Below are 15,601 nucleotides of genomic sequence, written 5' to 3'. Positions count from 1 at the left end.
CTCGAGGTGCCCATGCCCCGGGAGAGGTCTGCAAAGAGTCAGAGAGGACCGTTCCAGCCTCCTGGGGCCGTGTGTAAGCGATTGCTGACTGCCTTTGCCCGCATGGAGTCAGAGCGCAGGGGAAGAGCCGGACAGGGCTGGAGAGAGGGGTGATGTGACTGACACCCCGAGGGGTTGAGGGATTCCCCCGAGACCCTCCTCTCCTTTACCCCCCCAATGCAAACACGCACACACACACACAAAAACACACTCACACATGTACAAACACACACACACTCCTGCCAGATCCCCCCCGACGTGCAGTCGCGCACACACGTGTGCACATGCACAAATCCCTCAGGGAGACACACTCATGCCTACATGCACACCACCAACATGCAATCACACATATACATGTGCAAAAGCACAGCTCCCAAGGGCGGGAGGATAGCTCAGTTGTTTGAGCCTTGGCCTGCTAAACCCAGGGTTGTGAGTTCAATCCTTGAGGGGGCCACTTAGGGATCTGGGGCAGAATCAGTACTTGGTCCTGCTAGTGAAGGCAGGGGGCTGGACTTGATGATCTTTCAGGGACCCTTCCAGCTCTAGGAGAGAGAGAGATATACACCTTTTTTTTTTTTTTTAGGGAGACGCACTCACGCCCAGGTGCACACCCCAACATGCCATTGCACACTCGCACGTGCACAAGCACCACCCCATGGGGAGACGCACTCACGCCAGATGCACACCCCCAACATGCTATCGCACACTTGCACGTGCACAAGCACCCCCCACGGGGAGACGCACTCACGCCCAGGTGCACAGCCAGCGATGCCTGTTCCTGCCCAGCTGTGCATTCCCACCCCCAAGGAGCCAAGCGCACATGGCCCGGGTCCTGTGCTTGCGCTCCGGACCATGGCTGTGGGCTTGACTCCCTGCCTGACTCCAGCTCCCCTGACACAGGGCCCAGGCCTCCCCCTGCCCAGCTAACAACGAGCCTTGGAATCTCTAAGCAAGCAGCCCTGTGGAGGCGGCTCTCCTTGTGAATGGCAATGCAGCGGGCGAGGGGCCGTGGGGGCAGCCTCCCCCACGGGCCTGCGTCAGGAGGCTCCTACACCCCAGCCGGTTCCTCGCACACTCGTCTCCCCTTCTAGGGACAGGCTCGGAGTTGGAGTCCGCCCGGGCACCCCTCCCCCCGAGAGATGCCTGGTCCGGGCTAGGAGGAGGCTGGTCGTGATGGCTCCTGGGATCAGCGGCAGGAGGCATTTGGGATCTGTCCAGAATTTCACGGGACAGTCCCTCGCCCAGCCGGCCTAGCTCCAGGCCCAGAGCCCAGCGCATTCTGGGGTGGGGAGGGGAGAGGCCCCCGGAGCAGCACGCTGGGCCAGAGACAAGACCAATATCACCGGGGCCTGGAGAAGTGCCGCACACGAGCTGGGGAAAGGGGCTGAGAACTGGCCGCAGAGCGGGGCGAGGGACAAGCGGCAGGGTCTGCTGGTGAGGGAAGGCCACGAGCCTGCCGAGGGGGTCCCGTAGCTGCCGAGAGCCGTGGAGAGAAAGAGCAGAACAGGTCAGCGCTTGCTGCCCGTGAGCCCGGCCAGGCTGGGGGAAAGTCTCCTGACGGGGCAGGGGGAGCCCCTGGCTTTGACTGGACGATACAGGCCAAGAGCTTGCCAAGGGGCTGGGGATCTGAGCTGTGCCTGGAGAGGCCTCAGAGGGGCCAGACCTGGCCTGGTTTCCAAGAGGGGTAAGCAGCCACCTGCCGAGAAACCAACCCCTTGGGCCCGTCTGCAGGTGGAAATCTGGCCAGCGTGCAGGGCACAATCCTGCCCCCCCCCGCGCCCGGCTGGGGCCCCCCCTCGGCCTGCCCAGCTCAGTCTCCCACCCCTGCAAACTGGTACTAAGCCACCAGCCCTCCAGGTCAGCCTCTCTCCAGCCAGGGCCCCTATTGGACAGAGATGCCAAGCGGCCAGGTGGGACACCCGCTCCTTTGCCCGCTGGGCGTCACCCTGACTCTGGGGGGCAGGGGCAGGACTCACGTGACGTTCCCGGCGTAGTGCTTGATGCGGAAATCCCGGCCGAACTCCATGGATTTGTCGGTGGCGCAGAGCTGTGAACACACGGTGGGCTGAACCGGGAGGGCACAGGCAGCCAGCGTCGGGTGCCCATGCATCAGGGGGGGTACCCACCACCCCTCTGGGCACCGCCGCAGACAGGCCAGTACCCCATACTCTGATACACCTGCCCTGCACCACCCCTTCCCCCACGCCCCAGCAATCCCCCCTTCCACCTGCACTCACACCCAGTGACAGGCCAACGAACCGGGCAGCCCCCCGAGGTGCCAGCATACCCAGAATGCACCAGTGAGTGGCCCTCCAGCCCCCACTCAGGGGAGAGGAACCTCCCACCCCTCCAGCCAGAAGCACTGGGGCCTGTGGGGGCGAGGGGGGGCACTGGCTTGGAGGGATTAAGGTTATAGGGAGACTAAATTTGCCCCGCTCCTGCAGAATCCAAGGAGCTCCCTGAGACAGCCCCCCCACTCCCCCGGAAGGGCCTCTCCCTCCCAGCAGGACCCGGTCTCCCTCCCGCTCCTGAGCCCTTTGTCTTCCCCCCAACGGGCAGCCCAGCCCCCGCCCACCTAGCCGGTGGGGCTCAGCCCTGAGCCCATCTGAGCCCGGGCCCTGAGGTGCCCACGGGGCGTTACCTTGCGGCTGGTGTAGTGGGGGTGCTTGCCCAGCTTGGTGTTCATGGACTCTAGGAACATGGCGTCCGTGACCTGGCCCCCGGTCAGGCAGGCCTCATCCAGGATGGAGATGATGCCCTTGTGTGGCTGCTCCACCAGGTCCACGATGATCTGGTTGTTGAAGTACTCGATCTGCGAGGGGGGGAGGCAGAGGTTACTGGGCAAGGCCCTGGGGGAGCTGGGGGTTCACAGCCTGCCCTAGGGGCCCTCAGCGAACAGCGGCACTCCTGAGCCGGGCGTGGGAGGAGCTTTGTCAGGCCCCCCAGGAGACCATGTTGCTGGCTCAGAGCAGGGGAGTGGGGACGCAGGCGCCGCAGCAGGCGAGAGCTCCCTGGGGCAGGGCTGACAGCCCAGCGCCCCTGGCAGGAACGGTTCTCACTGTCCTGCTCCTGGGGGCGTTGTCTGCCCCTGGCCCTGGGTGAGGGTCATGCAGATCACGGGGAGGGGCCCTTCCACACGGCCCTCTGGGCGGGGAACCCCCAATGGGGCGCTATACCCCAACGCTGCCTTCTGGGCAGGGGCCCCCCAATGGGGCGCTGTACCCCAACGCTGCCTTCTGGGCAGGGACCCCCCCACCCCAATGGGGCGCTGCCACACCCACACTACCCTCTGGACAAGAACCCCTCCCCCTCCCCCATTGCACTGGGCACTGGCACCCCCACGCTGCCCTCTGGGTGGGGAACTCCAACCCCAACGGGGCGCTGTACCCCCATGTTGCCCTCTGGGCAGGGACCCCCCAATAGGGCGCTGTACCCCCACGCTGCCCTCTGGGCAGGGACCCCCCACCCCAATGGGGCGCTGCCCCCCCACGCTGCCCCCAGGCCAGCCGCCCCCCATGGGGCTCTGGCACTCACGTGCTGCCACTCAATGCCTTCCCGCTGATACTCCTCCTGCTCCTGCCTCAGGATCAGCTCGATGAACAGCTGCTGCAGCTTCTCGTTACAGTAATTGATGCAAAACTGCTCGAAGCTGCAAACCAGCAAAGTGCACGAGAGTCATGGTCTGTACCCCTGTCTCCGGGGGCCTGGGGTCTCCCGCACTCCATGCCCCCCACCTCACACTGGGTCCCGGGCCAGGGCTGGCTGGACGTGCTGGCTACCCCATGCCCAGAGCCAAGGAAGGATTCGGTTCACGGGGGCAGGACTGAAGGAGCTGCTCCACGCTAACCCCCCGGGCAGGCGTGCTGCACCTGTCGAACAAAGCACTTTGCACGCTGTGATACGTGAAGAGTCACTGCAATGCAGCCGCCTCTGGGCTGCTGCACAGCGCACAGGAACGCGTCACAGGAGTTCAGGGGAGCAGTGAAGAAGCAACCACAGCAAATCCAAACGCGCAGGAAACGTCTGGCGGCCGAATCGCGACCCAGGCTGGAACCGGATCCGTGTGAACACCTCAGCTCTCACCAGTAGTGCCAGGGGCCCTGGGTGGGCAGCATCTCCACTTAGCCCCCTCCAGGAAGCACAGCAGCCCCCAGCCCCACAAGCACCTTCCGTCCAGAGTGACCCAGCCCCACATGGCCTTGCTTGCATGTGGGGAGCGGGGCCAAGCCTGTGATCAAGCTCTCAGTGCACCCGGCTCTCCCCTGAACCGGGCCTGGGAGCAGCAGGGAAATGGAACCACCATCCAGCCCAGTGATTGTTCTCTTGGCCTGATCCCCTGCGACCAGCAACCTGCCCTCCTCGCTCTCGCTCTCCCTCTCCTCCATGCCCGGCCCCAAGGCCCTCTGGAGCTGCCGGATCTGGAAGGGCCGAGCTCCTATGCCCGCCCCCTCGTCCCTCTGCATATCAACAGAGCCACTGGACCTGGCAACCTGCCCTCCTCCCCCGGTCCAGGATCAAACCACAGCAAATCAGCCCTACGCGTGACCCCAGCCCCAGTGCATGCTGGTAGAGGTGGTGGTGGGTAGGGCTGGGTCCTGCTGGGCAGGCCTCCAGCCGGGCTGGCTGCATGGCCCGAGGTGGCTGGCTGGGCTCTACCTGTTGCTTTCGAAGATCTCGAAGCCGTAGATGTCCAGCACGGCGATGACGGTGTTCTTGCCGTGGAGCCGGGCGTCGTAGTTCTTCACCTCAATGACGGTGTTGATGCGCCCCACAATCCAGCAGAACAGCCGCTCGTAGATGGCCTGGGGGTGGGGAAACGCCATGAAGCGGAAAGTTCCCCCTTGACAGCTAGTCCTAGGGGCTGGTAAGGGTGAAACTCCTTCCACCAGGTGTGGGGCACTGTACCTTTCAGGAGCGGCTGTGCTTAAGCCACGCCCTCTGGGGGCGGGGACAGGTAGTCAGCACTCGGACATGTGGGGAAGGCTGATGTGCAGGTTTCACTACTGCCCCCTGCTGGATGAAATGTCATGGCTGTGCAACTCTACTGCCATCTAGTGGCTGCTGTGGATATAAGCCTTAACCCTACTGCAGGACAGGGTGCACCTTAAGCACAGGGGCTGTGGGGTTTTTGCAGCTGAAGGCTCTGGGTTTGATCCCCACTGCTGCCCCACTGTGGTATAACCAGCCACGTCCACATGGCTGCAGCCATGGAGCTGTCTGGAGCGGCTGACCCCGGGAAGGGCTTTGAACAGCTCCTGGCCTGTGTTTCTATCCACACTCTTCACCCCAGGCTCCCTGACATTGCAGCCCGGGTGCCTTGGACGGGGACGGATGTGGGGTACATCAGAACAGCCCCACTCCAGGCTGTGGGGCCGACAGCTGTCAGTTTAGTGACCTCATTTAACTCATCCCCATCAGCACGGGATGGCAAACTAGCCAGGGTGCCACAGGCCCAGCGCAGAGCGGCCAGAGATGCCCAGTCCCTTGTGGGCAGGGTGACAGTCACAGCACGGGGTGAAGCCTGCCCCACAGCTGCCTGGCCTGGAGAGAGAGAGAATCTGACACGTAGCTGGGGGTGAGCATGACTCCCGCGAGCTCCTGTGTACCAGCTGGGAGCCTGGCCCCGAGCAAGCAGTGATGGGGAAGGCAAGGGAGCAGCTAGGGCGCCCCCCACAGGAGTTGTAGGGCATCAGGGCAATTGGAAGGAGGACACTGGAGGTCATGGAGGGGCAGGGGGACTCGGCAGGCCCCGGTTCCCAGCTCCTCTACCCCTTTACCTTGGCGCAGGCGTCCCTGGCATAGTTGGCTTCCTTGGCACTATGACCCTTCTCGATGACCTCCCCGCCGCCCGTGGCCACCGTGCGGTACAGCAGGGTTCTCAGCAGGCTCTCCGGCTGGGTGGAGGTCAGCTCCCCCAACTGGGAGACCAGTTCCCTGTTCTCTATCGCCACTGCATCTCCCTCGGTGACGAAGCTCACGTTGCCCTGGAAATCCATCGAGAGAGACACAATCAGCAGGGAGAGGGCACCAGCTTTCCCCTGCATGGGCTGGAGCTGGGGGAAGCCACCGGTGCCCCAGAGATACTGGGACATAGAATCATAAAACTGGAAGGGACCTCGAGAGGTCATCTAGTCCAGTCCCCTGCACTCATGGCAGGACTAAATATCTAGACCATCCCTGACAGGTGTTTGTCGAACCTCCCTGCTCTTAAAAATCCCCAATGATGGAGACTCCACGACCTCCCTAGGCAATTTTACCACCCTGACAGTTAGGAAGTTTTTCCTAATGTCCAACCTAAACCTCCCTTGCTGCAATTTAAGCCCATTGCTTCTTGTCCTATCATCAGAGGTTAAGAAGAACAATTCTTCTCCCTCCTCTTTGTAACAACCTTTTATGTACGTATCTGCCTTAAGCCTTGCGAACGTTCCTCAGTGGGCACAGAAAACACACCGTGCGCAGGGAGGCAAATGCCCACCGCCCGCATGAGGACACACTATGGACAGACGTTGGACAAACACGCACAGACCCGACGCCTAGAAACACAGGGCCCGATTCTCCGCTCCCTTGCGCCTCACGTCGTCGTCCACCCCGGGGGTTAAACACGAGGGTGTTTCACACCTATTGGCACAGGTGTGACTGGTGCCTGGGTGCCAGGCTCAGCCTGCCCGGACACAGTCATATGCCAGAAAGGTCCGCGGGGCCACACGGAGTGCGTGCAGCCACTGACAGCAAGGGGAGTTGTCACCGGGGACAAGCAAGCATCCCATTCCCTCACGCATGGGGAAACCGGCTGGAAGAGGGGCCGTGCCGTGCCCCTGGCCACACAGGAAGCCTGTGGCAGGGCCGAGAATCAAATCTCACCCCCAGGACAGTCAGTCCTGTGCTTCAATCGCCAGACCAGGCCTCTGCCAATACACCAGGGCTGCCCACATGTTTCTTGATACATTCCAGGACACAGAACGCGCTGGCACAGCCGGCCTGGCTCTACAGACTCAGAGTGAAGGCCCCATCGCCAGGACTTGGTCATATGCAAGGCCACATTTAAGGCAGGTCAGGTCACTGCACTGCCCGAGGCTAGGGTGGACAGGTGTCCAGTTTTCAACCAGACAGTCCAGTTGAAAAGGAGACCTGACAGTGTCCGGTCAGATCTACTGTCTGTGTGCAGTGAGGTTGGCAGCCAGGCCATGGGCGGGGCCCGTTCCAGAGCGCTGCTAAGTGCCCTCGTGAAGGCTGACCTCCTGCCAAGCACCCACAAACTCTGCAGGACCCGGATCCAGACTCAATCCCAACCCAGCCGCCTCCTGGGGAAGAGTCACTGGCTTCCTGGGCCGTCAGGTGCTGGGCCTCGATCTGCTGCCCGGGTGGGGTGGCTGGCCCGGGCGGGGTGGCTGGCCCGGCCATTCACCCAGGGCGCCCGGAAGGGCCGGGGGAGCCCAGCTTAGCTTGATGAAGTGCGTTTCCCTTGAGCCCTCTGCCAACCAGTCTGGCATGTGTTTGGCTGGGCAGGCTCCAGGGGGCAATGCTCTAGGAGGATCCCCTCCAGATTTCGGCCCACAACTTCAGCGCAACTTGAAGAAATTCCTCCCCCACCCCACACCGCAACGAACCTGGGCCAGGTGTGACATGGAGCTAAGCACACTCTGGGCAGGGCTGTGGGAACCGAGCCCTAAAAATGGGTTCGCGTACCCCAAACTGACCCCGCCCCCATCTCTGCCACGGGCTTACTCAAGTTCCGATCCGGGGGACCCTGTGCCCAGCCCCGGGCGACACTCCTGCCGGGCCATCCTGGTCGGTCACACCCCTCCCTGCAGAGTGGCTGGGCTGGCCCCTTGGACCCGGAACACAGCCGGCGCTGAGAGCCCTGTGCTGGCTGGGCTGGGCTGGGCACAGGGGAAGGGATGTATCCGCTGGCCAGGCCATCGCTTACCAGGTGTAAAATAGTAGCCAGGATCTTGTAGACTGAGTTGATCTCCTCCGGGCTGAAGCCGATCACCTTCATGGCGTCTGCCACGGCCTTGAAGTTGGACTGATCACTGGTCAGCAGCTGGGAGATCGGAGGGTGGAGGGGGGGAAGAGCAGATGAGAGATGAGTGGTTCCCAGCCTGGGGGAAGGTGCCAGCTGCATGGCTGGAGTTCATGCAGGGCATCCTGCCCCCACAGCCCCTCCCAGGGTGCCTGCCCCTGCCCCGGAGAGACCATCTCTACCGGCAAGGGGATCGCTCAGGCGCTTTGGCCCACTCAGTCCTTGCCAGCAGCTAGTGCCCATGGGGGCAGCGCCCCTGGATCCACTGAGGACTGGGCTGAGAGCCAGCAAACTCATTTCACACAGGAGCCTGGCATGGTCCCCCCTTGCGTGGAACCGGGACTCACGTTGTTGCTGGCACCCTCGCTGGTGAAGCGGTAGGCTGCAGGGTCTCTGCAGAGATGGAGGGAGGCCAGCTGAGCGTCCGAGGCCCCGAGAAGCAGCTGAGGGGGAGAGACAGGGATGAGACCCCCTCGTACCCGGGGCATGCAGGGATAGCGAGGACCTGGGCCATGTCTGGCACCCGCTGCCTGGCAGCGGGGCTCTGGCTGGCCTCTGAAGCACGGGAGCTCACCCAGCACACCCAGGCGGGTGGGTGTTCCCAGGGAGCTGAGATCCAGCGAAAGGACAGGGTGGTCAGGGTAGCGAGGTGTTGGCTGGCGAGGAGGAGAGCTGGACCGTGGTGCCGAAGGTGGGAGGAAACTGGACTAAAAGTAGGGTGACCAGATGTCCCAATTTTATAGGGACAGTCCCGATATTTGGGGCTTTTTCTTATATAGGCGCCTATTACCCCGCACCCCGTCCCGCTTTTTCACACTTGCTGTCTGGTCACCCTACCTAGCAGCCTCAGCTCTGCCCTCCCAGCCCGACCTGGGGGGAGAGGGGGCAGGAGAGACAGGAATGGCTGGGCCCCATCCTTGGGGCGGCTGGTTAACATGCTCCCTACTGGGCCGGGGCTGAGCGAGAGCCAAAGGAGGTGGGCGGCTGCAGCGTGCCAGAGATCGCGTGGCTCCGCAAGGTGACGGCGCCCACTTCCCCGGCTGTTCTGAGTCACCGGCCTGCGGTTACCCACCCGGGGCCTGGCTCGCTATAAATAAGGGAGGTGCAGCAGCAGCGGAAGCCGCCGGGGCATCGCCGGCAAGTCCCGGCGCCCAGCACAGCCCCGTTCTGCACCGAGGCCTCTGCAGCGCCAGATTCCCTGGGTGAGCGGGATCCTCCTCTGCCCCCAGCCGGGCAGCACCCGGGGGTCTGAGCGCATAGGACTGGGGCCGACCTGGTGGCGCAGCTGCCTGGCCACAACCGGCCCGAAACCCACGGGATGTGCCCCTGTGGCTGGTGGGGTGGGGGCCCATGAACCGTCCCCACTTCCCCCTTGTTCCCCCTCCCTCTCTTTACGGCGGTTGGCTGGGCTGCTGCCACCCCTTAAAGGTGCCAATGAACTCAAGGCAGGCTGGCTCTGCCTGGCCCCACCCCCAGCCAATCCGTGCTGCCTTGGCCCCAGTGGCACAGCAGGGCAGCCTGACGTTCCTGCCGCTTGTCCTGGGGCGGGAAGCCTGGAGGCCCTGGCTGAAGCCGGACTGGCAGCGGGCCCCACTAGAGACACCTGGCTGGGTTCTGGCGGCATTTCCCTCTGCTACTGATGGGCGCACGTCCCATCTGTCAGTCGTCTTTATTTAATCACCTCCTTATCCCTGCCCCTTCCCCTAGGCAGCCAAACCCTGCAGCCTCCCGGGGATCCCCCCGCACCCCGGACTGCACCAGGATTCCCCCCGGCTCACCTGGTAGAAGGAGTGGAAGTTCCTCTCGCCCGGCTGCTGGTGGAGGATGCGAGACTGCAAGGGAAAACCCAGAGGAAGTCAGTGCCTGGGGAGGCCGCGTCTCGCAGCCCCAGGCCGGTCCTTGCCGTGCCCCATCCAGCTCGGCCCCGGTCGCTAAGGAGTCACCGCCAGCTGCCAGATTTGCTCCAAGCAGAGACAACGGGCTGGTGAGACCAGCAGGGCCGGCTCCGGGCACCAGCCGAGCAAGCTGGGGCTCGGGGCGGCAGATTGTTGGAGGCGGCGTTCTGCCCAATCCTAGGGCAGAACGGCCGCTTTTTTGTTGTTGTTCCGCTCCGGCCGCCCTGTAGGGAGCGGCGGTGCGGAGAACCAGAGCGCCCTGCAGGGCAGTCCTCTTCCTTCCCTCCCCGCCGACCGGAGCGGAGCCCTCGCGGCAGGAGGCGGCGCAGCGGGAGGGGCCGTGTGGCAGCACCCCGCTGTAGCCCTGGCCGCCTCCTTCTCTCTCTCTCCCGCCTGCTCCCTCCCCTGCAGCCAGTCCCCCTGAACGCGCGCTCCGGCCGCACCACAAGTTGTTTTTTTTTTTTGCTTTGCCGTTCTGGCCGCCCCGTTTTTTTTTTTGCTTGGAGCGGCCAAAAAGCCAGAGCCGGCCCTGGAGACCAGAGAAATCCCCTCGTCTTAAAGGACACACCGGTCCCTGGTAAAGGAAAGTCCACACCCAGAGCGCTGGCTGCCGGAACAGGGCCGACTCCTCCCTATGCCTTATTTTGCTGCAGGATGAAACCAGCCCTTCGAGGTTCATGCAGCAACGTAGCAGTGTCCTGGCCTTCTGGGTGGGAGGCCTCGCCGCGGTCCTGGCCACCGAGGACCGTTCAAGAGCCGGTTCTCTTTTCAAGAGAGCAGAGGCGTTAACTCCAGTGTCCTGGCTAAATGCCGGTGAGTCTCTACAGCCTGTCTGCCTCAACTCCCCCCGCAGCGTGGATCCAACAGCCGTCTTCCCTTCCTGCCCTAAGCTAGTAAACAGCTGCTGCGTTGCCCCCCAGAGGTGGCTGCATCCCAGTGAGGGGTGAGGCCATTTCTGTGTGTGCAGTGCTTTGGGATGAAAGGCATCTTGGGAATGTCAGAGACTAAGGGCAGGCCTGGGAGGTAGTGGACCGGAACGGAGCCTGTCACCGAGAGGGGCGGAAGAACCAAACAGGAGACGTGCGAGACAGCTCCAGTAGAGTCACCGGAAGGGCTTGTTGCCATTCGGGGTGCACGGGGTCTAGGATACGTCACACTCGGGGAGCGCCTGTCCTGGGGGGATCTCAAAGCACTTGACAAAGGCAGGTCAGTGTCCTTCTCTCCAGCGGGGGAAGTGAGGCCCAGACATGATAGGGTTCCACAGCACGCCAGGGCCTGTCTCCTGACCCCCACCCCACACCACTAGACGACACTATCTCTAGCGTGAGCCTCCCTAGCAGGGCCACATGACCTCCAGGCCACTGGATCTTATGAGGTGATGGCCACTGGGCTGTCTCCCAGCCCAGCAAGGACTGGTACCATGCCTGGATGCAAGGCCCAAAGGCCACTCCCCCGACCACAGCAGGCTGCAGGCCCCAGACGCCTCTCCCCTGCCATCTCTTCCCCTGCTCTGGGGCCAGCCTCCTTCCGGCACCCCCTCCATCTGAGATCTCTCAGCCCTTCCGCTGAAACGACAGAGCCCTTCCCAGCCGGGTCTGATCACCGAACAGGGCTGCCTGGCCCGGAAAGGGGCAGGCCGCCCTGTGACGGGAGAGCCTGGGGACCGCGCTAGCACACCGCGATTTCTAGGGTTTAGGCCAGGCGGGAACTCTCAGCCAGTCCAGAGAGGACAGCCCAGCTAACGCCCCCCAGGATGGAGCTGAACCAGGAGGCTTCACATGGGGAGAACCAAGGCCCCTGCTCTCCTTCAAATACAAACAAATGGCAGAGGAGTTGCTTGCTCAGGACGTGCTGAGGGATCTAGGGAGGGTCCCTGTGTTCCCGAGGCCTGGGCCTGCCTGCTAGGTACTTCCCAGCACAGCCAGGATCTGCTCGGAAAACATCCAGTTATCTCCCCCGAAAGCCATGTTCTGAACCTGCCCCGGGCACAGCCCATTGGGCCTCTCAGCCCTGCAACATCTCTGTCCCCCACCAGGTGAAGGGGTGACTTGATCCCAGCCTCTAAGTCCCAGCATGGGGAACAGATATTTAACAACGGGCGCTCCAGTCTGATGCCGTGGGATGGCTGGAAGTTGAAGCTAGACACATTCAGATTGGGAAGAAGGTGTCAGTTCTGGACGGTGAGAGTAATTAGCCATTGGAACAATCTACCAAAGGCCGAGATGGAGCTACCATCACCGACAATCTTTCAATCAAGACTGGAGATCTTTCTAAACCAGGGGTCGGCAGCCTTTCAGAAGTGGTGCACCGAGTCTTCCTTTATTCACTCTAATTTAAGGTTTCACGTGCCAGTGATACATTTTAACATTTTTAGAAGGTCTCTTTCTATAAGTCTATAATTTAGAACTAAACTATTTTTGTATGTAAAGTAAATAAGATTTTTAAAATGTTTAAGAAGCTTCATTTAAAATTACATTAAAATGCAGAGCCCCCCGGACTGGTGGCCAGGACCCGGGCAGTGTGAGGAACCGAGTCCTTCCATCCCTTACCACAGCTCGGATTAAAAGGAGAGGGGCTCTTCCAACCCAGGGTTACGGCATCTCTCTAGCGAGGGAGGAGGGGGCTTGAGGCTCATACCCGGCCTGGAGGCACGGCCAGGTGAATTACCGCAAAGCCCTAGCTTTCCACTGCCTCCCAGGCCTGCCCTTAGTCTCTGACATCCCCAGGATGCCTTTCATCCTCTCGGCTTCTTCCACCCAGACCCTGCGGCCCAACCTGCACGCAAACCAGCTAGATGCTGTGCCACAAGGGCGCTGCTCCGAGCACTGGGCCCATGGTGCCCACCTCCATCCTCTTCACCCAGCAGTGCATGTTACCCGCCCCCCCGCTTCCCTTCCCCCCTGCCACTGCCCCTCCCTGCTCGGGCAGCCCCGGAGGGGGCCCAGGGCCGTACCTTCTCCAGGAGGTAGTTGTTGATGTGGCCGCCGGTGGGGTCCCCTTTGAAGTCGAAGTCGATGTCCATGTATTTGCCGAAGCGGCTGGAGTTGTCGTTGCGGTTGGTCTTGGCGTTGCCGAAGGCCTCCAGGACGCAGTTGGACTTGAGCAGCACGTTCTTCACCCTGGGCCGGGCGGGAAGCAATGAAGGGAACATCACGGGGGGGGGGTCAGGCTGCATTACCCCCGGAATCGGGATTGGCGCCTCCATGGGCTTGCCACAGACGAGCCCCCCGTCCTGTTTGCACCCAGGGACGATCCGCAGCACTTGCCACCTACTCAGGGTAGCGGCAGCTGTTCACAGGGAGGAAGGGACTTGACCAAGATCACCCGACAGGTCATGGGCAGAGCTGGGACCAGCGACCAGGTCTCCTGAGTCCCAGCCCAGTGCACTGGCCAGTGCTGCTGTGACCTCTCACCTCTCCACCTCTTCCCTCTGGCTGGGGTTAGTGATGGCCGCTATGTACTGCATGATGTATTTACTGGCTTCCGTCTTCCCAGCACCACTCTCCCCTGCAAGACAGACAGACAGGATGGGAAGAGGACAGCAGGACGGGCGAGGCTTTGCTGCCCTAGGCACACACCCGGGAGGTCAGAGGCCACTCGTCAGCTCCCAGGAACCACGTTAGGGGGTGGGTTTTGCGACCCTGGCGGCTGGTGAGCTCAGGGCTGGAGCACGGAGCCTTCGGTGCCAGCGCAGCCTGCAGGAGGACAAGCCTCCACCAGCTGTCCCTTGTGCCCAGCCCTGGCCTGGCAGGGCCCCGTCAGCTGGGTGGAGGCAGCTGAGGCTCCGCGGCCTGTTCCCATGCAGATTTGCTGGTGATGGGCTGTCAGTATTGTGGCCACTAGAAACTGCCCTGAGGCTGCTGAACTCAGCTCGCGGATGGCAGGGCATGGCCAACCTGGGCCATATTTGAACGGCTGAGCTCGCAGGGAAAGTGTGCCCCCCAGCTGAGCAGATGGGGTGGGGGAGCAAGGTGACGCCTGGGGGAGGAGGGTGGTCAATGCCAGAGCCCTGCCATCGCTGCACTGCTGGCTTCCAAGGTGCCCTGTGGGCAAGGGGGAGTGGGTGCAGCGCTGCCAGCCCGATCCTGAGGGGACGTTTGTTCGCAGCCTGAAGCCGCCCCAGATGACTCCAGCTACTTGGGGGTTCCAGCTCTAGAGGGAGCCAAGACTAGACTTCCAGGAGGACGTGGGGTCGAGGGCTGGTCCAGCTGGGGCTGCTGCAGAATAGGCCTCGGATGGCACAAGGACAGGGGCAGCAGGGGGCTCTGGGCCAGGACGGAGGTGCCCGGCAGAGCTGGGTGGGAGTCCAGCATGTCGTAGCAATGCGCCAAGGGGGGGCGCTGACAAAAATCACAGAGGAAGCAGGAACCGGGATACATGCTCCTACGTGAGTGCATGCGTGGGACGGACAGACGGACAGACAGAGGGGCTCTGGCTGCCCCGCCCACTCAGACCTGAGATGACGATGCAGGTGTCTTTGGCTCGGCGTTTCATGGCCTTGTAGGCGGCATCGGCCACGGCGTAGAGGTGCGGCGGCCGCTCGTACAGCTCTCGGCCCTGGTACTGCTCGATCACGTCCTTCCCGTAGAGCTGCGTCTGCTTGTAGGGGTTCATGGAGACCACCACCTCCCCGATGTAGGTGTAAATCCGCCCCATCTCAAACCTGCAGGGATCAAACCCACTCAGGCTATAACGGCAACGCCACGGGCACACGGCCTCATGCATCACCCCAGGACAAGAGCTATACCTGGAGCTCTGCCTTCCAACAGCTTCATACCCCCACTGCGCGGCACTGCCCTGCCAGGCTATGGAGCAGCGCCCCCTACGGCACAGACAGCCTGCAGTGCACTGCCCGTCCGATCCATGGAGCAGCGCCCCCTACGGCACAGACACCCTGCAGTGCACTGCCCGTCCGATCCATGGAGCAGCGCCCCCTACGGCACAGACACCCTGCAGTGCACTGCCCGTCAGATCCATAGAGCAGCGCCCCCTACAGCACAGCCACCCTGCAGGGCGCTGCTAGACTCTCTGATGGAAGGATACTGCCAACAGGGCTTCTTGTACCTTCCTGTGAAGCAGCTGGCTCCGTCTCCGCTGGCGACAGGGTTCTGGGCTGGCTGGCCCCTGCTCTGGTCCAGCCTGGCAATTCCCACGTTCCCCTCTCCAGAGCTCTGCCCCCTTCATTGACCAACTCCCCCACTCCCCCATCAGCAGCATTGCTAGGCCGAACTCCAGAACCAGCATCTGGCTCTCACCGGGCCACTGCACTCGCGGCTGGCCCCTCCATCCCTGCCCGTGGGAACAGCCTGCTCGCCAGCGACCTCACTGAGTCAAAGCCTGCCACGGGGTCGAGACTGCCCCAGCTGCCATGGGTCTGCGGTTCTGTGGGGATTGGTACCACGCTCCCTGTTTGGCTCCTCGGTCCCGCTCATCCCGGTGTCCCTGCTTCTAACCCAGCAGTGGGCAGTGCTCCACCAGCATGCGGAAGGGGCACCCCATTCCCATGGGAGCTGAGCTCCCCTTTAAAAATGGGTCTAGCCCTGCTGGTTGGGGAGAGGGGCCTTTGAGCTGCAGTCACTGTGCAGGTGGGGTACATGTCGGGGGGGGGGGGTTAATCCAAGGCGTTAAGGATCGACAATAGCTG

The 15,601-nt window shown here is 62.6% G+C and overlaps 1 protein-coding gene across 1 annotated transcript in view; it reads right to left on the bottom strand.

The window, feature by feature from the left end:
- Window positions 1–15,601, bottom strand: part of MYO1G (myosin IG) — a 72,298-nt gene that overhangs the window by 49,782 nt on the left and 6,915 nt on the right. Inside the window, exons 2-12 of the mRNA XM_054017029.1 lie at window positions 14,412–14,620; window positions 13,371–13,464; window positions 12,911–13,076; window positions 9,841–9,894; window positions 8,410–8,505; window positions 7,967–8,083; window positions 5,817–6,023; window positions 4,696–4,841; window positions 3,574–3,688; window positions 2,681–2,851; window positions 2,016–2,086 (exon numbers count right to left, since the gene is read on the bottom strand). Of these exons, the coding sequence (XP_053873004.1) occupies window positions 2,016–2,086; window positions 2,681–2,851; window positions 3,574–3,688; window positions 4,696–4,841; window positions 5,817–6,023; window positions 7,967–8,083; window positions 8,410–8,505; window positions 9,841–9,894; window positions 12,911–13,076; window positions 13,371–13,464; window positions 14,412–14,620 (1,446 nt within the window). The remainder of the gene's footprint in view (window positions 1–2,015; window positions 2,087–2,680; window positions 2,852–3,573; window positions 3,689–4,695; window positions 4,842–5,816; window positions 6,024–7,966; window positions 8,084–8,409; window positions 8,506–9,840; window positions 9,895–12,910; window positions 13,077–13,370; window positions 13,465–14,411; window positions 14,621–15,601) is intronic.

The sequence above is a fragment of the Malaclemys terrapin genome, chromosome 2 (genome assembly GCF_027887155.1).
Source record: "Malaclemys terrapin pileata isolate rMalTer1 chromosome 2, rMalTer1.hap1, whole genome shotgun sequence".
Classification (NCBI taxonomy): Eukaryota; Metazoa; Chordata; order Testudines; family Emydidae; genus Malaclemys; species Malaclemys terrapin.
Note: the sequence above shows the minus strand (reverse complement) of the source record. Positions and strands in the feature narration are given on the sequence as shown.